General features: G+C 36.9%; 1 protein-coding gene across 6 annotated transcripts in view; it reads left to right on the top strand.

Moving 5' to 3' along the window:
* ATRX (ATRX chromatin remodeler) overlaps nucleotides 1–27,812 on the top strand; it is a 139,870-nt gene that overhangs the window by 55,107 nt on the left and 56,951 nt on the right. For all 6 annotated transcript variants that reach the window (XM_048865450.2, XM_048865447.2, XM_048865446.2 and 3 more), the window contains 10 exons: nucleotides 2,478–2,550; nucleotides 9,057–9,187; nucleotides 10,643–10,822; nucleotides 15,281–15,374; nucleotides 16,390–16,498; nucleotides 20,291–20,470; nucleotides 21,197–21,338; nucleotides 21,603–21,712; nucleotides 23,791–23,937; nucleotides 24,185–24,362. In XM_048865450.2, coding sequence (XP_048721407.2) covers nucleotides 2,478–2,550; nucleotides 9,057–9,187; nucleotides 10,643–10,822; nucleotides 15,281–15,374; nucleotides 16,390–16,498; nucleotides 20,291–20,470; nucleotides 21,197–21,338; nucleotides 21,603–21,712; nucleotides 23,791–23,937; nucleotides 24,185–24,362 — 1,344 coding nt within the window. The remainder of the gene's footprint in view (nucleotides 1–2,477; nucleotides 2,551–9,056; nucleotides 9,188–10,642; nucleotides 10,823–15,280; nucleotides 15,375–16,389; nucleotides 16,499–20,290; nucleotides 20,471–21,196; nucleotides 21,339–21,602; nucleotides 21,713–23,790; nucleotides 23,938–24,184; nucleotides 24,363–27,812) is intronic.

Here is a 27,812-nt window from a genome sequence, read left to right as displayed (position 1 = left end):
GCTTTCTCCATTATTTTAATAAAGGTATCTAAGGTTTTATTTTGCCCTCAATGTGAGTATCCTTGTTACTCACACCAAGACGCCCCACAAAATATTGAACTCCATAGTGTGAATTCTGTGTAGTCTGATTCTGGGGGGAAGAACTTAATTGCAGTCAGATCAATTGGTCATTAATCTAAACATCAACCTTAAAAAGGGTCAGGCAACAAAAGGAATGAGAGAGCGTCTGAAGCTTATACCTGTGGATTAAAAAAGGGTATTGGAGGTGGGGGTGGGGGGAGAGATTGAATCATATGGAAATGGTGGATGAGGCACAAGCACATGATGGCATGAAGTTACAAGAATTGGGTACTAAGGAACTTGTCCTGCTCCCTTGGATTTCTTTACACCTTTGATTCCCATGGGAATAGAATTGGGCCTTAAGGGACTTTAAGCAGAGGAGAAAATAATTTGTGTGTGGGGTGGACTTCTAAAGGAAGAGAAGCTTCAACTATTAAAGGTGACCTACAAGTGGAATTTAAAAGTGTTAAGGAAAAGTTAGCACATGTGACTCCATTTTGGTTTGGGGCCCACCATTGTTTAAATGCGAGCACATCATACACCAGGAGGAGTGATCCTTAGATACTGAATCCCTGTGAAAATCCTCCTCCTTGTCTCCAGCCTGCCTTGACTCCCAGTATCTGGTTTTTGTCAGTCTCTAACTCCCTGTCTCTTGGCCTTGATGTGAGGCCTCCCATTCTGATAATAAAAGTTACTGATGCATGGCTTTAGGACCATGCTGTGTAATTAACATACTGGTATAGCACGAGGAATGTACCAAGCAGGGATAGGTGGTAGATAAGACAAGGGTTTGTTTATTGGCTAAGGTTTCCGATGCACGAGGGCAACATGCTTTGCTAAAAAGTATATAACCTTTGTATAATTTGTATTCAGGGTCCCCCCCGGCTAGCAGGGGGGCACCACGCTCAAGCGTAATAAACTTAGTGTCTTTTGGGAACTTTGCAGTTGTGGACTTTGTTTCTGTGCCTCAGCCTAGATTCAAACTGTGCGTGTCCTATCAGGTGTAATTCGTAGCATTGGTGTGCGTGTCCAATCAGGTATAATTCGCAGCATTTGTGTGCGTGTCCTACAAGGTATAATTCGCAGCAGTTGTATGAGTGTCCTACCAGGTGTAATTCGTAACAAAAGTAATCCACCAACATACTAGCAATATCTGTTGAAAGTCCCTACTAACCAAGCAGAGGGACGTATTGAACGCAAGAACTACTGACGCTTCACCCTTCTTTAGTAGGTCCCCTGATACCCAGTCCTACTGCTGATTGCTGGCTAGCTCCCATTCTATGGCAATGTTACATCAACTAGAGAACCTTGAAAGCCATATGAAGTAGCAACAAAGAATACTTACTTGACCACTTGTGGACCAGTTCCTCTTTTCATTGGCTAGACATCACTGGACAATCAGAAATTTGTTTTTAAAAAATGAATTTTCAGTGGGTAGACTGAATGTCCATAGACTATACTGGAAGTAGTTTAGCACACATTGCCGGATACTCTTGTGTCATTATAATTCCATTTGCAAATCAACTTTTAAAAGAGTTAAAAACATTTTAGGGAAAAATAGTGTGTGTGAACTAAAAAGGTAGGTGGCAGGGTCAAGATCAGAATTTATAGCTCCCTTCTCTCATATGTAATTTTAAGGAAGGAAAAAATTTCCTCCTGCTTAAGTTGACTTCTGGTTTTAATAGATAAATTAGGTATATTAACTTCCTGCATTTGTGAAGTATGTTATATAATAAGCTGAATTTTGATATTGTTGCTCTAAGGCTAATCAGCATAGTTCTCAAAATACAAGTCTTCATACATAAATGTGCATGCTCTAAGATGGATGGATGTTGCGTGGTTTTCCTTGGTAGTACAGAGAGGGAAGTAGATCAGCAGGAGAAACTTTTTCCTGCTGAAATATTTCTTGTGAAGACCAGGCAGCTCAGTTATGAGTAAGCAAGCTCTTGTATACTTGGAAGTTGATAGTACTGTAGCTTATTTGCTATCATCTTTTCAGTCTCTGTGAATTTGGTGATGGGAATCCAGTCGTGAAGTGGACAGGAAAATCTAAAATTTTCATTTTTAAGATACCTGAAGAGTGGAGCATTCAATTATTGTGCATTTTAAAGTAACATCTATACAGATTATGGCTTCATTTTATATGGGTATTAAAGATTTGCTTGAAAATTACAGTAGTAGATATAGATGTTAACAAGGCTCTTGCTTCAAAGAGTTTTCTACTATTAGATATTGTATGGGGGAATACTTTGTCTATTCAAGATTGCTTTTTTTATTTTTTTAAAGGTCGGGTTGTGATATTTAGTACCAAGTTATCTTTAAATTGAGTGTGTGCTGCAACAGGTCACATACAATAGAAAATTGATATGTGCATTGCTGGTTTTATCCTTATGTCAAATCTCTGACTTTTTTCCCAGGGGATGAAGGAGATACTAAATCCGGGGCTGTTCCAATGGAGGAGGAGGAGGATGATGACGATCCTGAGAATAGGTATGATTCCATCCATAAGGACTTTAAAAAGATTATAACACACCCTAAGCGTGGGCGCAAACCGGCGCAACGGAACAGCAAGCAGGTTGTAAAAACCAGGACTGCCTGCCTTGTAAAGACTCGCTCACAGGCTTCCCGCAAGTTTGAACGAGAGGCCAGAAAACAGAGGCCAAAATCCAGAAATGTAAAGAAAATATTTAGAAGTGTTAACTAACACACCTTGCATAGGGTGTGTTATAAATGCATTGCAGCACTGTCTGTTTTATATTCCTATGTAAAATGTGGGTTTTGTGATAAGCTCTTCATTGAGACAAGTAAAAGCCTGCTTTGATAAATGTGAATTTCAGCTACTTACATGAATAGATGATAAAAATTGGCATCTGTGCAATATACAATGACAAAATCTTTATAGTGGATCTTGATTATTAGAGCTACATAATTTGTTTTTTTATTAAAACACCTTTTCTCATTAGAAAGATAAAGCAAAAATATGGGAACACGTTTATGGAGAAAACATTTTCATGGATATTCTGGACTGTTAATGAAATTGAGGTTTAATAAATTGATGAGTACCTGAAATCACCTACGTGATGGTTAAGGTCTTGATGCTACATGCACTCATACATAGGCTTACTTGCCATGAAGGGAACTACTCACATGCGTAGTGAAGCATGTGAATGAGTGATTTCAGGATCTGGGCCTATATATTATTTAGTTTTAAAATTTAAATTTATAAAAACTAATAGATGTAATTTTACTTTTAGGTGGTTGTTTTTTTAAACGTATGTTATATTTTACTATTACAATGTAGTCCTCAAAAAGTAGCTTGGATAGCGAATGAAATAAAATGTAAAAGTTTTTGGCTTTTGAATTAGTAACAGCATAAACAAAGTATTAATTTAAAGGGACTCTATGCTAAACACTCAATTATGAGCAGGAGTTTCTTTTTGGAAGCTATTGTAGTTAGATTAAGTTTTTCCAAGAAAACTTTATACAGTATTTCTGAAACTGAATTCTTTGTCCTGTAGTAAATGTGGGACCGACTTTGTAACTTTGCAACACAACTGTTGATGGAGTCTGCTTTTCTGCTTCTGAGCCTTATTAGCATAGAATATTGTGTCTGTTCCACAAAGTAGCTGCGTTTTGTTACATAGCTGAAGTGAATTTAAAAACAGAATTTTGTTATATGGACCTCAGTTGGGTACAGAAATATTGCTGCTAATCTAGCTCTTCTGTATGTTCAGTTTTAAAATTTAAGCATTTTAATTCACTTTTTAAAAAATAACTTTTAAGGGACTGACAGCACAGGTCCATAAGCACAACATTTAAACATTGTTAACCTTACTTTTATTTAAATATACTTTAATTTCACTCTACCTTTGTTATGTTTTTAAGAATTTCTGGTTGATGATTCAGCTGATTTAAAGCAAATATTTATCATTTGAAAGCTCAGCTTTTTACAGTACAAATGTTAACTGGTAGATTTGACCTGTTAGTGTGGAGGGGATTATCGTGTTTCTCAGTACAATCCCTACAGGTCTTGAACAAAATAGATTTGATCACTAAATAATATTATATTTTCTTTTAGGTTTTAAAATAAGTTTGTGTAACTTTTCAAACTGAATCATTGTTTAAATTTTTATCTAGAAAATATTCTGAATATACATTTCTGAGGTGTAGGGGGAGGTATTTGTTACCAAATACACTTTTCAACCTTCAGGAAGTAATTGATAACTGAACTCACTAATATTACATTCAACACTCATTGTACTTTGTACCGTAATCACTGGTACAAAATTGTAAAAAGATGGAAAACATTTTGAGAAGATTTAAAAAAATTTTTTTTTTCTTAACACAACTTTAGAAAAATATTTTCTGTTACTCAGACAAGCTGCCACTTTTCTACCAGACCAAAGAGGGTACCTAGTACCCAATGAAATATTTATAGTGTGGGCACTCATGGTTGCAAGTCTCTAGTTTAGAAGTTTTATTGTTTGAATACATTTGAATGTGAATGACATGAATAATTTTTTTAATAAGTCTTGAAATCATCTTTGCCAAAGTGCAATATCTGAGTTGGTCACAATATGACAGGCAGTGCTGTATGCTGTCATCTTATGTTGTGTATTTGTTTATTGTTGGTCCTTCTGATCTTTTAAATGGTACTGTTAATATGTTCGCAGTAGTTTTGTTTATTAAGAGGTAAATAGTGTATTAATGCAGAATGCCTTTAAGTATTTGATGGATGCAATAAATTTTTGTAAAACATTTTTCTTGTCCAAGCATTTAATTTAATTGTAATACCTCTGAGAGATGGAAAATCAGATCGTTGAAACAAAGGCATAATACAGTCTATAGAACAAAGTATTTGGTAAATTATTAATCTGAAGGAAAATATTTTTGTGTGTGTACTAAATGTCAGTCAAACATACATATATAAAACTATAAATACAAATACAACTAAATATTAAAAATATGCTAAAGGTGAAATTTAATTAAATTTCTGATACTCTTAAAGGATGCTGCTTTCTATTAGCGCGGCCTTATGGTTTTGTCTCTTTAGCGGCTTATTTTGGACAATTTGATTATACATATAACTAATATGTGTTTATGGACACCACCTGTGAGTTGATTTAATTTAATTAAGAATGTTAACACATAGTGTTAATCATTATTTTTAGTTAAATTCTCAGCTAAATTTGTTTTACAGTGGCAACATTGTATCCTCAAGATGTTTGAAAAGCTATAAATGAGTCAGTTCTTGCCAAAGGGTTACTGCCTATTTAGACATTAGAGGGTGTGGGGAACAGAGTCACAAAGATGTGAAATAACTTGCTAAAGATCACACAGCAAGTCTGTGGCAGAGCTGGGAATAGCATCCAGGTCTCCTCACTTGCAGCCCAGTATACTATTGAGTGGATCGCATGGCCCCAGTGTTTTTTTATTTTTATTTAAAAATTTTGTAGCATTTAATTGTAATTGATCTTGGCTAAGAATCCACCTCAGTTCCCCGATCCCAGGAAAATAAATAAAAATCCCCCAGAGATTTGTTGGGGGAAACAGATTTGCACACTATCATAATCTGTATTGTCTTGGCGCTTCTACAGTTTGATGGTTAAACAAGTGCTGAAAAGAATAAAAGTTTGTCAGTGTAGGTAACTGTTGATCTTCAGTCTTAATTACTTTCTAAAAATTTGGAAGTTGAACTTGAAGTTGGAGTAGATTTTTACTTTGAGGTCAGATATAATTTAACTTAATAAAACTGATTTCAAGAGCTAAACATCCAGTTTCACATGATGATGTGAATACTGTTATGCCAAATATTTATCAGAAGCATTTATAGGGTTTGATCTGTTCAGCACTGTCTTTTCGGTATTGTTTACCAATTTCATTATATATAATCCTTTGATTACACCAAAAGTGGAAAAATAGTCCTAATTTCTAAACATGCTTTACATTTTCAGACTAGAGCACCACTTCAGTGGAACATACTAGAGAAAATCTAGTTTTCGAGGACCATAATTTGTATCTTATTGCTACTAAATAAATAGTTGCATCCCCTGTTGATGATCAGTGTTTGAACTTTCTTTCACTAGCTGAAAAATTAGTGTTTTTAATGTCTTGTGGAACATAAAAGTATTTAGTTATTAATCTGCCAATTTCAGAAATGCTTATTAATTAGTATTATTTAATTAAAATTATTCAGCTTGAGGAAGTTCAGATGATGATGGTACTGTGGACAGTGACCTGGGTATCCTTAGGAGCAGGCTGGAATAGAGAAGAAATAGTATTCTATGTGTGCATACTCAAGTTTGTACTTGTGAAGAAATTCTGCTGAATGTATTCTTTAGATTTCTCTCAGCAAACATTATTCTGTAAATGTGAAAAAACCCTTCCTTTTAAGAGTCAAAATCCACTTTATTTAAATAAATATATAAATATATGTATATTTTAAAAGATGATTTGCAATGCAGGTAAGAATTTGTTATCCAATTTCAAGTTTTATTAACTCTTTTAGTACTATTGAGGATAATGTGAAATCATTTAGGTGCACTAGTACAGGGCAGTATGTTGAGACTTGTGAACTTAATTTTAAGTTTTGCAATGTTTTTTTCATCAGTACCTTATTCCTTTCCTGGTGTTGAGTGTGTTTCTTATGTAAAAGCTAGCAAACCTACTGGTGATGTCCACATGACCTAGATTATACTTTAAGGTTAAAATAACTTATATATGAAAGTTACAAAATAATTAAAAATAAGGAAATAGTTCCCCTTTTTTGGGAATCCAAACCATTGTATTCGGAAGAAAATTACAACTGATCTGGGCAAATAAGTACAGTATTCAAAAAAACTACAAAAGGGGAAGATTTAATTTTCAAATACACGTAACTATTTATTCCTCCGGTCAGATATTATACACATTCATTAATATTTAAAATTTACTCTCTTCTCTTATTTCTCCTACATGGACTGATACAAAGCTAATTGAAATGAATGGGACTTTGTCCATATGAACTTCAATAAATGTTGGGTCAGGTCCACAAAATGAAGTCTGTTGATAAAAGTAATTAAAAGCAACTTTTTAGGTAAACTTGTTTTAAAAAAATAGCTTTATATCATGACTCATCTAGTTATATATGGGTCAGATAATTCTTTAATGTCTTAATATTTCCGCTGTGGATGCTGCAGGTCAGTGTGACTTAGTGCACCAACCATAAACATCTTCATGCTCTTGGATAATTTTTAATTCCCCCCCTTTCTTTTCTTTTAAATAATAACAATTGAACATATGCCTGTCTTGAATTCTTATTTGAAATCATATTAAAGTGTATTAAAAGATGGAAAATATTGTATGATTGAAGTGTAATTGCAAAAACCGTGGGGAAAATAAAATAGTGGTCTTGGAAAATTTGGCATTGTTTTGGGGGCACAAATTAATTCCTGGAAAATTAAATAAAGTATAAATAGAATAAAATATATTTTATAGTTCAGTGTGACTACTAATTACTTGAATTGTGTAACATAAAAAGCAACACATTAGGGTCAGTTATTTCTGTGCCAGTTCCAAATGAAGAATAGAACTGTTCAAATTCCTGGCTTTTGAACTGGGTTTCTGATGAGGTATAGATACTTCCCTTTCCTGAATTACTTACTTACTTATTTACTTACATATATACAATAAAATGCTTTTCATCATTACTGCTAAAATGATTGGATCTGATCGAGAAAATACATGAAATCTTGCAGTTAACATTGCAGACAGGAGAAATATATTCAAAATATTATTATTTTTATTCCTCAGTTCCATAGGACCTGATCCCCTATGAGGGACAATTCTTTTTTCCCCCTTGAAGTAAAGTATCAGATTAAGTCCACAATTTTCTTGTCCATTTGTACATCACTTTTCCCTGTATGTATTTTCATACTTGATTTTCCTTTGTTGAAAGATCCTGTAAATAATGCGTTTTTCGGAGTCTAAATTATTGTATTTTAACTGAAAATATTTTTGGGTTGGAATGGGAGGCTATGAGAAGTTGATCAACCTTTTTTTTGTTCCACAGGAAGTGGGATAATAGTCTGACTCTGCAAGTTTATATAGACCCGTAACTTTTGACAAATCACTGTTTTCTTCATCTGTGGGTCACTGCCTAAGAGGGTTGCTGGCAGATGTTTGAGAGGATGTGAGACTGCTCTCATCCTTTTTCTCTGGTCTTCTACTGATGTAGATTTTTCCAGCCATTTGCAACCACATCTTCTTGAGAAACCGTGTGTGCCCTATAAAACACTGCACTTATTCCTGCTGCATCTCCTTTGAAGTACAAGGGCACAGACATAAAGGATTGTAACATTTACCTCAGGAACAGCTGTCAGGAGCAAAATGTGGAGTTACAGTATAAAAAATTGTTTTAGTGCATATCCTTTATCTTCAGAATTTAAGGTGTTCAGTGCATACTGCCTTTACCACGAATTAAATTCATAGAGGAGAGTGTCCAGAGATTGACTGTTGGTTTAATACTGTTTTTTGTCTCTAATCATTTAGAGACTTGTCCCAAAACACTTAGTGTTCCTGAGGCCATTAGAACTAAAATAAATAAATTAAAAAATAATTAAAAATTTCAGTTTAATATTGCATCACAGTTTATTAGAAAAGATGAGTGACATGGAAGATGGGACAGGTGGGAAGGAATGAAATGGGCCCACGTTATTAAATGTTGCTTTAAAAAAAACACATTTCAGCAAAATCTGCAGTAAACATGGTTTAAAATTGGAAAGTGCTTATTTGGGAGCACTGCAAAGAACTTTTTCCAAAGCAGATTACCATGTTGAACATATGAAATGTCAGTTAGAATATCCTCTCATTACCACCATGATTGCTCTCCATTCCTAATTCTTTCTGAGCTCACAACCCTGTTACTGAAGTGCTGAATTATATAAGATTACATTTGTCATTCATTGATCTATTGTGTAAGCGATGGAATACATAGTATTTTTTGTTTTACTTCAAAGAATTGCCAAGAAAATGCTTTTAGAAGAAATCAAAGCCAATCTTTCCTCTGATGAGGATGCATCTTCAGATGAAGAATCAGATGAAGGAAAAAAGAAGACGGGAAAGAAAAATGAAAACGCAGAAGATGATGGTGAGCACCAAAATGTGGCAGGAAAAAAGTGGTGCTTTAGAATCTGTCATAATTTCAGAAGTTGTTCGGGGAAAGATAACAGCAAAATCAGTTAACAATCCCCAAACAACATCATGCATTTTTTTATACCAACTGCCAAACTGAACTCAGTCAGTATGGTTCTGTGGGTTTCTCTGTTTGACTTCTGTAAAAGTGTACTTTTACTTTATGATCATATCGTTATAATCAATTTAGAATCGAGTATGTGCTAAGCAATATTTGATTAATAAAAGACAATAAGACATACAAGTATTATTCCTGGGGGAATTCTGCACCAAAAAGTTAAAAATTCTGTTTACAAAATTCTGCATATTTTATTTGTCAAAATAATGCAAGATAATCACGCTGGTTTCAATTATTTTGGTAATTTATTTAAACTACAATACAATGGATGGAGAATGGGAGTGGGGAGCAGTGGAGAAAATCCCTAAACCCCCTTGCCTAATAGTAATGTAACTAGGTTTGACCTTTTGTTGTCTAATAACTAGAAATAAATATATGCAGCCATATGCTCAGTGGTACATCATAGGCAACTGAAGAGCAAGTGAGGGCTGTGGAATCAAACTCACAATTTATGTTGGCTACTGACCGTGTCCAGATAGGTCAGTAGCAAACAGTTCATGGAGTACATTTTGATAGGAAATTTTTTCAGTCCAAAAACTTAGTTCAGTTCTAATCACTAAAGCACCATAAGCTTTTATAAGGCCGTACGGTCCTTTACACCACTCTGGCAATGTGTAAAGGAGCCTTAAAACTTTTATACTCCTGGGGGAATTCACAAAGACAATGGGAACAATTCACTAAGCAGGCCGGATGCTGCATTCTGCTCTGCTTTAGGGGACGGAGCCTCCCCCACGCCTACCTCCTCAGAAACACCCCAATGGCCTGTCCCTCCATGCTGAGCATGCCGCAATAGCAAGTGAGAGGGACAGTGTGTCTGTCTGTCTCTCTTTCTCTCACAGGCATGAACGCCAAGCGCCCCACCCCCCCCCCCGTGATTGATGTCTCTACTGGCTGCTCCAGGAGCCCAAACTGACTTGCCTGCACTGCCGGGGAGGGGCGTGTGACCACTCTTGTAGCTTCCCTTTGCTTCCCCATGAGAATTCATTTTTCCGCAGGGAAACAAAGAAATCTGTCGGGGATATGAATTCTGTGCACGCTCAGTGATGTAAAATTCCCCCAGGAGTAAAGTATGTGAGATATGTATGACGAAAACAAAATTGCTTCAGTTGATAATCCATGTGATAACTGTAAGATCAAACCATTTCCATTGCAAAGATAAAGTGTGGGGGGGGAAGTGCATATGTGCATTTGTTCGATCACATCTTCCTGGAAATACTTAATAGATGAAATGAACTTAAATGAGTAAATAGCTACCTGTATGAGTTCTGTGCTGATTTTTCTTCTCTCTGACAGAGGAGAATGAAAAAGAAGATAATTCTGAATCAGATTCAGATGATGAAGAGTCTAAGAAGCCTAGATATAGACACAGACTGCTGAGACACAAGCTAAGTATGAGTGATGGAGAATCTGAAGAAGAAAAAAAGGGAAAATCTAAAGACGCAAAAGAAGGCAAACGCAGAAATAGAAGGAAAGGTACAAAATTTAAATGTTTGTGTGGCAGAATGTATTTGTTATTGGATGAAATATGTTCAGTTATGTGGCGTAATGGAGATTTCCAGTGAACAAAAGATTTCCCGGAATTCCAAATTGTCTTCCTCACACCTCCTCTCACTCTTTCACACCTATAGTTTCTTGTTTTGCAGTTGAGATTGAGGAAGTTAGTGCCATCAACTCTCTACAGGCAAATAAGGGAAAACAGTGTTGTTGTCACTGAATTTTTATCAGTAAGGTTCTTTGTTTGTTTGTGTGTGTTTGTTTTCAAAATACTCTAATTATAATCTTTAATCATGGGACAGTGAACTGCCCATGAAATTATTTGGTAAGTTTTTGATGAAATAATAATTAAAAAAACCTAACTATCATTGAAACTATTTGAAATATTTATTTACAAGGGCAAAAGCTAGCAAATTCAAAGATAATGATGTTAACTCAAACACATTTTCTTAAAGTCCATTTAAACTAAATCAGTATATCTAAAACTAGAACAATTTGGAAAGAACTCAGATTTTGAACTAGGAATTTTAAAATATATTTTTTACACATCTCCTCCTGTGCTGTCATCCCAGACTGTTGTCTGTTTTTGTTCATTTACTAGGTTTATTATAACACAGTGATTATTCCAGGATAGTTTACTCTTATTTAATCCCCTTCTCTTTATTTAATCTCCCTCCCTCTCTTCTCCCCACCCTCTAAAAAATTGGGTTAATCTGGTTGAGTCATGAAATTTTAATACCAAGTCAAATAGGTATAATTCAGGAAAACCCAATTTTTCCTCCTCCTTCCTCCTGCAACTGCTATCTCTTCCTCACACTATACATAGGCCCTTGTGTCACCAGAAATTTCCTTCATCCTAGAGAGTTAAACTCTACATCCCTCCAAGTTCTTCTAAAGGGGTTCACAATGGGACGGCAGATGGAACTCTTAAATGAAAACTTGGGTTTATTTCTCATTTTTCTTGTCTTAAGAAGCTAAGAATGCAGCTCTTCTAGCTTTTTCTGGGTTGAGGAGCAAAGGAATGACTGTTAGTGCAGATTTCTTACATCTAATAACCATGGGACCAACTGGGACCAACATTGCTATAGCAACACTGCAGACTCCAGTAACCATGGCATTTCAGAGTGTAAATGGTTTATTTACATTGGAAGCAAAATTATCCCTATTGCACAATTTGAAAGTATAGTTATGTTTTTAGTGTTGCAGTAATGCCAGGATACCATACATGTGTAGTCTTCCATGTACCTAAGGATAAATTATCCTGTATTGTATTATATTTACAGTATTCCCCCATAAAAGTCTCATTTTTGCATCTTCTGTGATATTGTTGTAACTTTTACAGTATTTTAGCAAATAAAATGCCAGACCAAGGCATGGCCGGACCAATCTCCAGAACCCTTTAGTCATAAGTCTCCTCAATTACCTCAACCCTGACCTGGAGCAGTAAAATTTCTTTCACTTCTAATAGCTCAGTGACTTGGTCCTCCATTGTTATACTCTCCAAGTACATAAAACAAACAAAAACCTAACTCCCAGTTACTCATATTCTGTTATTTACTGAGTAGCATTTTATTTACTTATTGCAACATATACCATTTAGTAAGAAACTCGTATAGCTTTCCAGTGTATTCAAAATTAATCTTAAATGATAAAATAGGACTGAATAGCATACTATATTTTTAGCTGCTTATAAATGTCAGACTTTAAAAAATCATGAGTCAGGCCCCCCAAAATTATGAACTATAGATACTGGCCTCTTTTTGAGTCTTCATGACTTAAACATAATGAACTCATGATAAAATCATTAAAGATGGCAATCTGGTATAAAGAGGTAGCACACTTTGCATGAGATGGGAGAAATGAAATGAACTCTCAGCACAAAGGATTTAGATTTGCCTTTTTTTTCGTAGAAGTTGCTGATCCAGACAATGCTCGTTGGCGTTGGCAGTGCTATTATCCGAAAACACTGACATCCATAAAAAGGAGATAAACTATCCCTTGTTTAGTGTGACTGAGTAAAGCAACTGTATTCTAACTAAGTCTTTGCGTCAGCATATTAAATCCACACACTTCACCAAAAATCACAGTATCTCTGGGTTGAGCACTTGTTTTCATATAAAATACTCAGATTTGTGTATATTTTAAAACTTGGTTATGTATATCAACTTTTAATGGTGGTATGGTTGACTCTGTTTATAACTCCTTTCAGATAGAAAAGTCTTAATTTATTTTCTACACCACTAACTTGATTTTTGTAGTACTTACTTTAATATGAATTGGATAAATACTATATTCCATTTCATATGCACGAAGCATGATTACAATGGCTATAAATAAGGAACTGTACAGTGCTTGAAGAAAACACTACTATCAGTCCTTGGAAGCAGTGCAGGATGGCTCTGTAGATCCTCTGTGCCTGCTCTTCTAGCTCTCGAGTAACAGCTGTGACCTCTGAATGCACCCTGAATCTGCATTGTCATTGTCAGGGTTGGGGGACCTTGAATGCCTTCAACATCCCTGGGAGTATTTACTTGTTTTGAATAAGTATCTATTTATGTACACCTCATTTCAACTACCCCGTCTCCCATTTTAATAGGAAAAACTGTTCAACTTTCTATCCGTTGCAAATATATATTAAATCCTTTTTCAACAGTTAGCTTATATCCAATAAATTCTTTGGTCTGATGTGTGAAAAGTCAATCCAAATTGGTCTGAAACTTTAAAGCAATGAGGTCCAACTCTTGGGTAGTGAATAAATTTAATGAAATATGGAAATCTTATTTGGGACATAGCTGAAGGCCATCTGTAAAGCTTTTTATTTTGGTGGTGGGGAAAAGGGAGAAATGTGAAACTATCCTCATGTTTGTAATTCTCAAGAAATGTTCCATTGAATGGGCAGTGTCGGGCAAAAAATTCATACACTTTTTTTTTTATATAACAGTTTATTATCTATGTTACTAACAGTGTAGACTGTTCATATTTTAATCTAGTTTAGGGGTTGTCTATATGGTGGAGTAATGCATGGTACAGGGGTGTGGTTTCTAAAGTGAACTAATGTTTTGCACATTAATTGGTCTGTGTAGATCCTCATGGTGCTCATTAAGTGTCCTACTGCGCTTTAACCTATCCCAAGCACAGTGTTATAAAACACTAGGGAATTTTTAGTGCACACCAGCAGAGTCTACATGGACCAATAAAAGCACAGCACATTTAGTGTGCTTTAGAAAACACCTCTGTAGTGTGAATTGCTGCTTCGTGTAACCAAAGCCTTGCTTTTCATCAAGTGTGATTCTCATCAGTTGGTTTTCACTTTTTTGTTTTCATGTACTAGACCAATGGTCTCCAACCTTTTTACTCGCAAGATCACTTTTTGAATTTAAGGGCAACCCAGGATCTACTCCGCCCCTTCCCTGAGGGCCCTGCCACTTCCCCAAAGTCCCACCCCACTCACTCTATCCCCCCTCTCTCTTTTGCTCTCTCTCCCCCACCTTCACTCACTTTCACTGGGCTGGGGTAAGGGATTGGGGTTCAGGAGGGGGCTCCAGACTGAGCCTGGGGTAGGAGGTTGGGGTGCAGGAGGGGGCTCAGGGCTGGGGCAGAGTGTTGAGGTGTGTGTGGGGGTGCTGGCTCTAGGAATGGGGTCAGGGCTGGGCTGCAGGAGGGGGTATGGGGTGCTTTCTCAGAGAGGGGGGTCAGGGCTGGGGCAGGGGGTGGGGGTGCGGGCTCTAGGAAGGAGTTTGGATGCAGGCCAATGGGAGCTGTGGGGGTGGTGCTTGCAGGCACCTATCCCTTCTCTCTCCTTCCCCCCATCCCCCCCAATCCCCACCCGCGTGGCAGCATGCTGGCTGCTTATGGGAGTGGCATGGGGTCAGGGCAGGCAGGGAGCCTACCTTAGCAGCAGCTCTGGTGCACCGCCTGAGAGCGCGTTCGACTGGAAGAGTTTCCAGGATCAACCAGTCGATTGCGTTAGACTGGTTGGTGACCACTGTACTAGACCAATAAGGGAAAATCAAATCCAAACAAAACTGTTTAGTGAATTAAAAAGAATCATAAAATATTACTGTTAACATTAGGGTTTCTAACAAAACATATTACTTACAATATACCTTTAAAAGACCTCTTTATTACCTTTTGAGTTATTTTTAAAAAAATTTGCATTGGATTTTTAATATGTAGCAGTTCAAAGCCATATGTGTTTCAATTGCATTTCAGGCATTTCATGCTATCTGCTCTGTCTATTGAAACAACTATTGTTGCATTACCTTACTGAGATATTTTATTACCTGCACATGAGGGCATTTATTGACCAAGAATTTACAAGTCCTACAAGCAGCAGAAATTAATTTCAAACTAATTACTTTTGTATTATTAGTAAAGTTATATTGATATTGCTTTAGGTTACAACAGAGGTATATATGTTTTTTTTAATTCTTAAAGTGAGCAGTGATGATTCAGATGACTCAGAATTTCATGAATCTGGAGTTAGTGAAGAAGTCAGTGAATCTGAAGATGAGCAACGTCCTAGAACAAGGTATAAATAAACTTTAGTTCTAGTCATCTCAGGTGAACTTTTTAAAAACTGATTATTGGGAAGGTACAATCCTGTCACATGTCATGTCTGAAATGTTTAGATGTGTTCTAAGAACCTGATCCAAAGACTGCCATTGACTTCAGTGGTTTTTAGATCAGACACTAAATTTTAGTTAAAAGAAAAGGAATACTTGTGGCGCCTTAGAGACTAACAAATTTATTTGAGCATAAGCTTTCGTGAGCTACAGCTCACTTCATCTGAGTTGAAACAAATTTTAGTTGTTTGTTACAGAATTTCGGTATCTGCAATTTCATTTATTTCAAAAGCCTGGAAGTTGAGTTGAGTGTGAGAGTTCGAACTCCCTCATTTATGTCTCAGTATAATTAGGAGAGTTGGGATACGAGAAGATAAGACCATTAAAAACACGTGGTATTTTTCTAACACTTTTGCTGCAGTCAAGGAACAATGGCTTCTCATTAAGGATTGAGTTTTAGTGAGGTTATGGGAAGTTGTCTAGGATGTAATCTTCTTGTTTGTGTAGTGTGAAAGAGACAGGTGGAAAATAAACCACTAATATTGATACTATTTTGCTATGGAAGTGATGTGTGTACAAACCAGTTACAATATAGGTGTCACAATACTCAATGCAAAACTACGATGTGGCATTTTCCTTTACCCCTTTAGAAATTATAGGACCCTCTTGGTAAACTGTGCAATCTACTCCATTATTGCCTGATAAAGTCAATAATTCATCATTATTGCATATCTGAAGATAGTAAAGGGGTCCACATTACAGAAGAACATATTGTTTTGCATTTCTGTTAAGGAATAAACAGTTAATCTAGAGAATTGATATAATAGTGATGCTCCTCTTGTAAGAGGAAGTTAGTCTATAGGGTGAAAAGAGAGAAATACACCATTGTATTGAGTAGTAGAGTATTTTATAAGAGGAAAACAAACATTTGATCCATCAGTGTTCTCCTGTTTATCAATGAAATTTTTTCCCATTTCTCAGATCTGCTAAAAAAGCTGAGGCAGAAGAAAATCAGCGGAGTTACAAGCAGAAAAAGAAAAGACGACGCATAAAGGTTCAGGAGGATTCTTCTAGTGAAAACAATAATAAGGTACCATATAGCAATGCCTTATGTTCTGACCAAATTGTTGAAACCGATGATAACTAAGATTTTGTCACAGACGTTTTTATGAAAAGTCACGGACAGGTCACGGGCAATAAAGAAGAATTCACAGGAGCCTGTGACCTGTCTGGGACTTTTCCTAAAAATATCCACGACAAAATGGGGAGCTCAGTTTGGGGGTCCCTACACCACCCACAGTGGCTAGGCAGCTGCAGGGGACCACTCGGAGCTCCGGGTGCCCCCACCCCCACAGTAGCCCACAGCTCCCAGCCACCACGGGCTGAAGTCACTGGTGTCGCTGGAAGTCATGGATTCTGTGACTTCTGTGACCTTTGTGGAAAAAATTGTAACCTTAATGATAACTAGAGTTTGCTTTTGCAAAGTGCAATTAGGGAGTCTTCATTTTCTGTATGTCTTGTAACATTTTAAAATTTTTAACTCACACATTCTCTTTATAATTACATTTTTACATTAAACTGTTAGTAGGTGATTGAGTCTGCCAAACCAGATTAAACTTCAAATGCAGATCTCTGTATACCTAAGCTTCTGAAGTCTTTCAAGAGTCTTTATTTTTGGCACTTGTTCTGCCTCATGAGACTTCAGTCCAAACCTAAATTACAGTGAAAAAAGTTTGGTCTAAATGATCCTACTTGCTGATGGCATTTTTTTATACACTACAAACTAATCCATAAAGCCCAGTACTCTGGCAGCCTTCAAATTCGTACTTGAGATTCTCTTCTTCTGTGACACTTCCAATATATAGCAGTTGATAATAGGTACCTAATAGAATTACTGATATTAATAATAATCATTTCTCTATCAATTCAGTACTTTATTCATTCTTTCTTTATTAAAAAATACTTAAAACCTGTTAATTTTACATGCAGCTTGTTTTTATAATCATATTTTCTTGTCAGTGTCACTTACATCCTCTGTCCCCCATCCCTCTAATATTTCCATTGTTGCAGCTTGTTTTAAACTAAATTGTAATCCACTGGGGTTAGAGGTGGTCTCCTAGGTGTTTGTATAATCCCAGTGCATTGGGACACCAGTCCTGATTTGGGTGACCTTCTGGATGCTATTCTAATATAAACTTCACTTCTTGATTTTTTTTCCTGTTTACATGGGGTCAGAAGTGCCCACCATTCTTCGCCACGCCTTCTGGTCCATGGCAGTTGTTTGTAGGTCTTCGCATTCCAGTCCCTTTCTCTTCAGACTTCCTCCCACGTTTTCTTTGCTGGTCATTCTTTTCCCATTTCCATTCTTATCACATGTCCAGACAACCTCAAATAGAATGTTATTCTAATACTAACAATACGTAATATAAACCTCTATACTCTTGATTTTTTTTTTTGTTTTATTTCTACCCTTTAGTCAGAGACCCTGTGCTGGAATGGTAGGGATATGGATTATTAAGAAATCAATTTGAGGAGCAGTGGCAGACTTCTGTGGGGAGAAGCTGTCTGCAGTAGGCCAGATTCTAGACAATGGTTTTGATCTTTTAAATGTTGAACAGTACATATATTTTGCATTTTAGACAAAATTCGAAAACACACATTCGGTAACAGTTGAACACCTTTCATTATATCTCACAATAGGTGCAATTATAGTGTCTGACTCTGAACAGCGTGGAGAAAAAATGTAAAGCAGATGATTTAAAATGTCTTACTTTTTTTGGAATGTCCTCTTTATGAATGCACAGATAATATATTTCTGTATATGACTACCTATAGAATAATATGTACATTTTGTTTAATCAGTGGACATTTTCTGAAAGATACAAGCATGCAGTAATAGTAAATATTCAAGATTAAAAAGGGAAACCACCAAATATGTTTGTCTCATATATGCAGAAAGATCCTCAGTTTATTCAAGTGGAAAGAAAAAATAAAAAAAAAACTATTAATTTCTTCCAGGTGCAATAGTGTAAAATAAAATAAGTACTAAGCAGATCGTTGAGTTTAGTATCTTTATTTAATTCACGGAAACAGAGAATTAATTAGCACACAAGTTATAATTGCCAGCTATTTTAGAGGTCATCAAAATCTTAGGTAATAGAAGGGAAAAGGAATTATTCTGATGAATAGTTTGTATAGCTGTCTAAGGGATAGATATAGGCTGTTTAAACCATCAAAATCAGCTCAAAGAGAGTCCTGGCTGTTTTTAGTAAAGCTGTTCTCCATAATTGTTGTATCAAGAAAATATTTTGTTTGGTCAAAAACTTAAATACATTTATTATTTGAAGTTTTGTCCCTTAATTTAAGAGAGTATAACACACAGTAACTCTGATGGTATTTTTTTAAAATGCGGGAATTGACAGTAACGCCCTTATGTAGTGTTGTTTAGACTAGTTAGTAGGTATTTCACAACTTTAAATAAACCCCTTACAACTTTCTTTCACTTTGGAAATAATGAAACTTGTGTGAATTAGTGTCTGAAGAGAATAGTTCAGCTGGCATATTTTCTACTTCAGGATCCAGATATTTTTAGTTTATATCCATAATGGAGATTTAAAAGGCTCTGTCAATTGGATTATTATTTCAGATCTCAGTTAAAACTTGTCTCAATATATTGTTTGTGAGGGGGAAAATCCAATGCTTTTGTTACATTTCTATTTTTCAGAATATTTCCCAAGGATTCACATTTAGAGCTCAAAGAAACATTGTTTTCCTACAGTGAACAGTCCAGCTTGCAGCCATTACAGTGAAGGAGTGAGAGAGTTCTTCCCAGTTTTTGATTTCGCCTGCAGATTTCCAACCTGCTGATCTATAGAGATCACTTTTCAATCAGAATAATCCTTTTTTTCTCTAACTGCTTTACAGAATACTCAGATTTTAAACATATGGATTATACAGTGGAAGAATTTTTTTTCTTTCATTGTCCTTAGACTTTCTAATGGTTGATTTTTTTTTGTTTTAGAAATAGCTACTTAGCCCTGTGAATGAAGGACATTTCAGATATCAGACTTTATTTTAAAATCAGGTGTTCCTACTGATAAACTATTTGAGTTAGGACATACTTGATTTCTCTTTAGATTTGATTTATATTCTTTCAAGCCATAAAACAGACCAAATAGGAAAATATACAAACAGTAAAAAAAAATACTTTAAGTAAAAAAGCCAAAACAGAACTCTGTTACATAACTATTTTTTCTTAAATAAGAAAACTGTTGACTAGACTAGATAAAATTCCATTCATAGAAACTAAAACCAGATACGTTTTGGAGTTATGTGAAGACACACAGCTATTACTTTTAAGTAAAGTGGAATTTCTTAACCAAACTCAGAAGAGTCATTATCCACCTGACCAGTGGCAATAGCTGGAGCGAGGAGTCAACCAGGTCTTGTAGGATTTCTCTGGTTATACCATATTGAATAGCAGTAATGGGGAGGAAATTATTATAAGCTTCCCTTTGTGTTGTCACAACTGAAATTACTGGTGGTAGAAGTGGATTTAGGTCCAGGTATGGGTATGTCTAGTTGAAGAGGGAAAGAGTGCTTTTTTCATTTTTAGCAATATCATTTGAAAACACCCCTTAATATCTTTGTGTAGGCATAATTTAAAATAATGTAACCTGTGTTTTTTAAATGTGTTAAACTGTCAACACAAGTTGGTAAAAGATCTTTCGAATTATGCTGGATAATTCAATTTGAAAACTCCTTTTCCTGTTTAGGTAAGAACTGTGTCACAAAGTTCGATCATTTATTCAAAAGTCAGGATTATAATAGTCCTCGTGTCTCAGGTTTTATACTAATGATTAATTGGTTTGAATTGTAATAGAGTAATTCTGAGGATGAAGATGACAATGATTCAAAATCTCCTGGAAAAGGCCGGAAGAAAATACGAAAGATTCTTAAAGATGATAAGCTTAGAACAGAAACACAAAATGCACTGAAGGAGGAGGAAGAGAGAAGAAAACGTATTGCAGAAAGAGAAAGAGAGAGAGAGAAATTAAGAGAGGTACATCTCATTTATTTATTTTTACTTTTGCATGAGATATTGATTGAAAGTTTAGTTGCTGATGGTGTTTAAAGACATCATAAATTTAGCTGCGGGTAAGGAATTTTAAGTGTTTAGAAATTACAGATTTGTGGAACCATGTGTAATAAGATGACAATCCCCTTAAGGATAGTAAGGATTAGTGGTCAGGCATCTTAAAGTGCTGGTTCTCAACCTATTTACCATTGTGGGCCTCAGATGCAGCTCTCTGTGTTATGGGGCCACATCCACACAATATATGTACTACCTCTCTGGGCCTGAGGATGTCGCATGGGTCGCAGCTTGTGCTGATTGGGCCGCAAGTGGGCCATGGGTTGAGAACCACCATCTTAAAGCGACACACCAGAGACCAGGTGTTGACTGATCTCCCCGAAAGGGACAATCACACCATAAATCACACATTCATACTTAAACTTGTAATTTGTTGCAGAATAAAGCTTTTTTGTTTAAGGTTAATGCTCAATAAATAAGGAATTATTGTTTCGTGTCTCAACTGTTTAAATTATTTTTTGTGGAGACAAATCTTGAACTGAGATGTTAGGGGATAAAAAGGGGAAGATTGCTTAAAATCTTTCCTTTTGGATTTAGCAAATAGGGCCTTGCTATTTCATTGAACTTGTGTGTTTAAAAGGGCCTGAATTAGTCATGTGCAAAGCATTCCTATAATACATTGTTTTTTGCTTTCAGGTGATAGAAATAGAAGATGCTTCACCTCTAAAGTGTCCGATCACAACTAAACTGGTTTTAGATGAAGATGAAGAAACCAAAGAACCTATAGTACAGGTTCACAGAAACATAGTTACCAAACTGAAACCACATCAAGTAGATGGTAAGAAAATATAAAGGCAATTATGTTAATTGAACTCTTTTTTTTTTTTTTTCCCCCTTGTGCTGGCAGGGCCTACATGTTGAACTGGTGTCTTATGTACGATTACTTGGGAAATGCTGTTAACTTTGAGTTTTGTTTTATTGTGTTGGAAATATCTTAATCTGATTGCTAATTTATATAAAAATATTTTTTCAGATAAGTGCTTTAGTAAATTTAAAACGTTTAATACTTTTTAAAGGAGCTCTTAAAAAAAATTCTCTCCAGGTGTTCAGTTCATGTGGGATTGCTGTTGTGAATCTTTGAAAAAAACAAAGAAATCTGCAGGTTCCGGATGCATTCTTGCCCACTGCATGGGTCTAGGAAAAACGTTGCAGGTAAGTGGCAAAGGACTTTTGGTGAGGCATCCTGTACTCTGGAACCCACTCTCTCAACTGGTCCAACCAGAGGCCAAGTTTAATCACTTTCAGGACACAGTGTAAGACCCACCCCTTCTCCTAGGCAATGGCCTGATGAGGTTGCTTAAAAAGAGGAAGTGCGTGTTGGTAGAGATTGGTCCTCTTTTCTGAAAGAGTTGGCGTTAATATGTATTTGCCGTTTATAAAATATGTTCATGCACCCTGAGCTCTATCAATGTGCATATTATACTTGCCTAAAAATAACTAAATTAGATAATAAATTTGGTCTTAGTTTAAAAGCGTATGATCTGTATAGAGTTAATACATACAACTTCTTTGCATTCCAAAATAATACGTAGCTACAGGGGGATGAACAAGCATCTGTTATGTTCATTTGAAACCCATATTTCTGAATTTATTTAACATTACTCTTATTTTTCAAGTAGGCTGTGCTCTCTGAAACATTCCTTCTTCAGTGAGTTTACTATTTAAATTGGTTCCTTTCCTCAGTGGCTCCGGATTATCCCCTGGTCATGTCTGAGATACCTGTCTGTTCACTGCCAGTGATTTCATTTGTAGTTCTACTATAGCAGAGTTCTGTAGAGATTTAGCCCTTATTTTCTCAAGGGGAAGTTGTATTAAAATCAGGCAACTCAGATGCAGTATAGGTTTTAATATATTAAAAAAATAGTCTCATCTCCAGTGTGAAGAGACTGCTGTCTTTAGAAGTAGCATCCTGTTGGATGATATGATGCCTCTAAGAGTATCAACATTTATGGATGTCACAAACGATTATTTTGTCAATCTTAAATCATAGGAAGTGTTACGGTTTCACATAAATCCTGAAATTGACCTTTTAGTATTTCCTAAAACAATTCTGAATTGGCATAATCTGACTTTTAGGTAAACCTTTAGTACCTTATATTGGACATTGGAAAATATTGGAATCTGTTAATATGACAAATGTGCAAGTTGGATCATCTGATAATCTAGATGATAAAGAAGAGAGTTTTCTATCATTATGAAATATTTTCACAGCAGAAGGTTTCTTTTTCTCTGTCACCTATAACTGCTCATATGATTAAGGAATTAATGGGTGTAACTCTCCTATTGGACAGAAGGCCAGTAACAAACATACATTGTGTCTTCATGGGCATTCTTTATAATCTAATCGCAATTGATTCCCCCTGCCCCCTTTACAATTATTTTTCAGTACTTCCTCTCTAACTTTCGGCTGCTTCTGTGTTCTTTTGTCCTCCACTTATTTCCATTGTAAGAAGTAGATTTAAGACAGGTTTTAAGAGATTTTCTGTAATACCTTGAAATAACAAGGAGATGAAGGTCAAGTAAAATGAGTGGTCAAAGTCTCCAGGATGGCTTAAATGACCAATTTCTTTGGGCAGTCTTTCCTTTCACACTTGAGTATTTTTAGCAGCTCTCATCTTAATAAGAGCAGGTATACTAGTTCTCCACCTGGTGATGGCAGGATAGTTCCAAGGGCTAAAAGCAGCTTAGTTTCCATTGAACGTTGCATATTTGCAGCACAGTCCTGAAGTTTGGAATGAACTGTTATATGGTGTACAGAACTGGTCACCATACTGAAGGAATTGTTAACTTGGAAAGCATGTAATGCAAGATTGGTGCCAAGTTTCAAGAAACTCCAGTCTTTCCTTATAAATAATTTAAGGAGTTGGGCTTATTCTCAGTGGGGAAGAAAGGAGGCTCAAACACACAGGGCGGTCCCTAGGGGGATGTGGGGCTGGGGCAACCTCCACTCCACCCCAGGCCCCGCCCCCACTCCATCCCTTACCCCAACCCCCCGCCCCTGCTCTGCCCTGCCTCTTCCCAAAGTTTTAACTACTACTCCCCCAAAAAGGGTGAGGCTGTTTGGGTAGGAAGATTGTTGTTTGTAAACTTTTATACGTTATTTGGAGAAAATGAAGACTGGACATGGATGTGTGTGTAATGATGGTGGTGCTGTGTGTGTCTGTGTGCAACTTTTTTTTTTCCTTAAGTATTCTCCTACTAAGTAGTAGTTTGCTTGGTTCCCTTTACAGGTAGTGAGTTTTCTCCATACAGTTCTGTTGTGTGATAAACTGGATTTCAGCACAGCTCTCGTGGTGTGTCCACTGAACACTGCCTTGAACTGGCTGAATGAGTTTGAAAAATGGCAAGAAGGTTTAGAAGATGATGAGAAACTAGAGGTATTTCATTTTTAAGAATTTTCTTTTTTTAAAAGTCCCTTATATAGCTGAACAGTTTGAGTGATTATGACAAAATTACACCATTCAAAGTGCACACTAGAGATTGTGTTTTATGTATACAGAAAATTTACTTGTACTGATGTAGTAGGTGTGATCTAGGTGTGTAAAAGTTGTGTAGTACTCTGCAAGACTCCTGTTTTGTCTTAGTTAAAAGCAGAATCCAACATCCAGTATTCTCTTTCAAAAGGTTTCTGAATTAGCAACTGTAAAACGCCCTCAAGAAAGATCCTATATGCTGCAGCGATGGCAGGAAGATGGAGGAGTTATGATCATAGGTTATGAGATGTACCGTAATCTTGCACAAGGCAGGAATGTGAAAAGTAGAAAACTTAAGGAAATATTTAACAAGGCTCTGGTTGATCCAGGTAAGTGAATGTTGTTAATGTAAGGACTCAGAGTAGCAATTAAGCTGTCCATTTAAGGGTATGGGCTGAATTTAGAACTCTTGCAAGTGAGAAATGTTTTAGTATTTTTCTTTTTACATATACTTTTAGGAAAATCATTTAATGATGTATTAATGAACCCACTAAGCTGTTTTATTTACAGTTAACTTAGTTTCTGCACGGGTGATTTCTGTAACACAGCTATATTACAAAAATGTTCAGTTATGACTCAGAGTATTTTAAGCTAGGACTCTCTTGTGGATATGAATGAGATGTACTCATATGAAAAAAGATACAAGGTACAAAAAATATGTTGATGACCTTTCCTCATCTCTTAAATATCCCTTTTGGTCAACCTTTTTTCTTCAAGTGATTGCACATGTCCATTCCAGTGCAGGTATGTGCACGCCCTGAGCACAGTCACCAGAAATTTTTTCTTCAGTGGTATCCATCGGGTTGGCTCTGGTGCTGCGTATCCATTGCACCGGTATAAAGGGCCTTGCCAATCCCACACCCCCTGAGTTCGTTCTTACCACCCATGACAGTTGCTGGGACTGTTCCCCTCACTCTTGCAAGTTCTCAGTAGACTTTGTCTTCTCAGTATTTGCTGTTGATAGTTACGTCTTGGTAGTTTTTTCAGTTAGTTCTCTCTGTTTAGCGTCCGCTCTCAGTACCGAGGCATGCCTCGGTCGCCAGGCTTCAAGCCTTGTGCTTCTTGCAACTAGGCTGTGCCCCTGAGTAACCTGCACTCCGGTTGTCTTAAGTGCTTGGGTGAAGCTTATATTGGGGACTTCTGCAAAATTTGCGGAGACTTTAAGCCCCATACCAAAAAGGATGGAGAGGCTAGACTGAACTAATGGAAGCAGAGGTGAGACCCTCCTTGGAACCGTGCCATTCGGACTTGGCACCGAGTACCTCAGCATCAGTGAGGAGTGCTCCTTCCACTGTCCAGGAGTCACAGAGCCATTTGACATCCCCAATACCAAGGAAGAAACAGAAGAAGCTGCTGACCGAGAGAGGATGTTCTCCGACCCCAAGGATGGCCAGACATGGAGACCAGAGCAGAGTGTGACCTGTGACCAAGGTCACTTCTTGGCTCTGGCAGCTCAGTGCTTTGATGCTTTGATTCTGGCCCCTATGTGGGCTCATTTGAGTCTGGTACCAGCCGAACTGTCAGCATTGGAAGGTCAGCATGGTGCCAGGATTATTGCAATGCCGTCCACGGCTGAGGCCTTTGCTTCGGCCAGAAACTTGCTCTCGCTGTTGGTACCAGAGTCACAGACAGTACAAGAGTTTGGTGGTGGTGGTGCTGGCTGGTGGAAGGGAGCATGTGGCCACTGGTTACTATTTGGTACCGGGGCCTTCAGTGCCATTTAAAGGGAAACGAGCCCTGTTGGCTCAGTCCTTGTCTTCCCCATCCTGGCACTGGTCACCGGCACCAGTGAGAGCCACTCCTCCATGGTCGCCATGCAGAGACTCCTCCTCCAACAATTTTAAATGAATGGGTAACACAAGAGAATGGGGGGGGGGGAGGGAAAGGAGGATCTAAACCTTCAAAAACCTAAAACAGTGAAAAGAAATTTAAAGATATACTGATGAAACTTATGTGCATCCCCAGTGTTTGATTAATGCACAGTTATACTAATTGGGAAACTCAGATCCCTGAATGCTTTTTTTTCCTATGAGTAGGGAAATTAAAAGTTAAGGAAAAATCAGTATCTGTGGGAGGGAAGAAGTCAACAACGAACTAGATATTCTGTGTGGGTCGTGAGTCTGGAAAGCTGCCAGCTGCCTAACGTGGAGAGCCAGGGCAAAACTGTTTACCTAATATGTAATCTCCCTGCTACAGACAGCCTTGGCTTCCCTGTTTCATCCAGTAGGGTGGCCACTGAAGTATAACACGAGTGAAGAAAAGCTGTGAACTCTCTTCAGCTGAAGCTAAGGCAAAGATATGGATCTTACCTTGAGTTATGGGCTAGTTAATAAAAGATGGTCTGTGGAGGAGAGTGAGTTTGTATGTGTGGTTTTTGGAGGGGGGTGAGGGGGTGAGTGAACCTGGATTTGTGCAGGAAATGGCCCACCTTGATTATCATGCACATTGTGAAGAGAGTTGTCACTTTGGATGGGCTATTACCAGCAGGAGAGTGAGTTTGTGTGTAGGGGGGTGGAGGGTGAGAGAACCTGGATTTGTGCTGGAAATGGCCCAACTTGATGATCAATTTAGATAAGCTATTACCAGCAGGACAGTGGGGTGGGAGGAGGTATTGTTTCATGATCTCTGTGTGTGTATATAATATCTGCTGCAGTTTCCACGGTATGCATCCGATGAAGTGAGCTGTAGCTTACGAAAGCTTATGCTCAAATAAGTTGGTTAGTCTCTAAGGTGCCACAAGTACTCCTTTTCTTTTTGTGAATACAGACTAACACGGCTGTTACTCTGAAACCTGTCATTAAGAATAGTGGCATTGTCTTTTGAGTGTAGGTGATCTGCACCGCTCTTCTGATGAGTAGACCCTAAATAGTTCTTGGCTTTCTGATAGCTCATTGTGCTCTGCCTTGTCTCCATCTCCATCATGTCCAAACTCATGTCCTTTTTCTGGGTTGGTCCTTCACAGCAGAATGGGAAAAATTAATGGCTGATCAAATGACGATTACAAAGCAAGACAAATTAATTTTAAATTCTAAGTCTTTGGCTTCATGAAGGTGCATTGGGCAAGATGCATTTAGTCATAAAGGAGTTGCTAGCTTATTCTTACTGATGAGGAAAGAATGGTCTTGTGACTAAAACACATGATTAGTAGCTCTGAGATCTGTCTCTATTTGATTTTGGGCTTCTTTGTGCCTCAGTTTTCTCCATTTGTAAAGCTGAATTAATACTTCTCAAGCACTTTGAGATTCTTTGATGGAAAATAAAATATAAATGCATTGTGTTATTTAATAGGTATACCTTGAGTGATGGGTCTCTGATCCCAGCATTAGCTTCTAGGAGAATGATGAGGAGCTATTCTACAATGGCCTAGATTAGACATGCATATGTGTCATGAAAAAGTACTAGTCTAAGCACAAAACCTAGTTATTTGGCTTTGACTGTGATAATAAAAGAAACAAATCGTATGGTTACTTGTTAGAAAAGGCTACTTGTCCTGGATGAATGGGCAGGTAGAATTTTGCAAAGCTGTATTGGAAACAAACTATCTTTATGAGGGATTGATCAGGCAGCTGGCTTTCTAAAAGAAGTTTTCATATATTTTTTTCTCTCTTGCTATCTTGGCATCCAAATTTATAGAGGTAGTTGTAAATTTAAATGTTAAGAATTTTTGTGTAAGTTAAGTATCAAGAAGTGATTGATATGTGTTGGCATTAAACCCAATAAAAATGAAGTTGTTGCTTTGCTTGAAATTAATGTTTTTTTAAAAAAAAAAAAAGCTTGGG

This window comes from Caretta caretta, chromosome 9 (genome assembly GCF_965140235.1).
Source record: "Caretta caretta isolate rCarCar2 chromosome 9, rCarCar1.hap1, whole genome shotgun sequence".
In the NCBI taxonomy this organism is placed as follows: domain Eukaryota; kingdom Metazoa; phylum Chordata; order Testudines; family Cheloniidae; genus Caretta; species Caretta caretta.
Note: the sequence above shows the minus strand (reverse complement) of the source record. Positions and strands in the feature narration are given on the sequence as shown.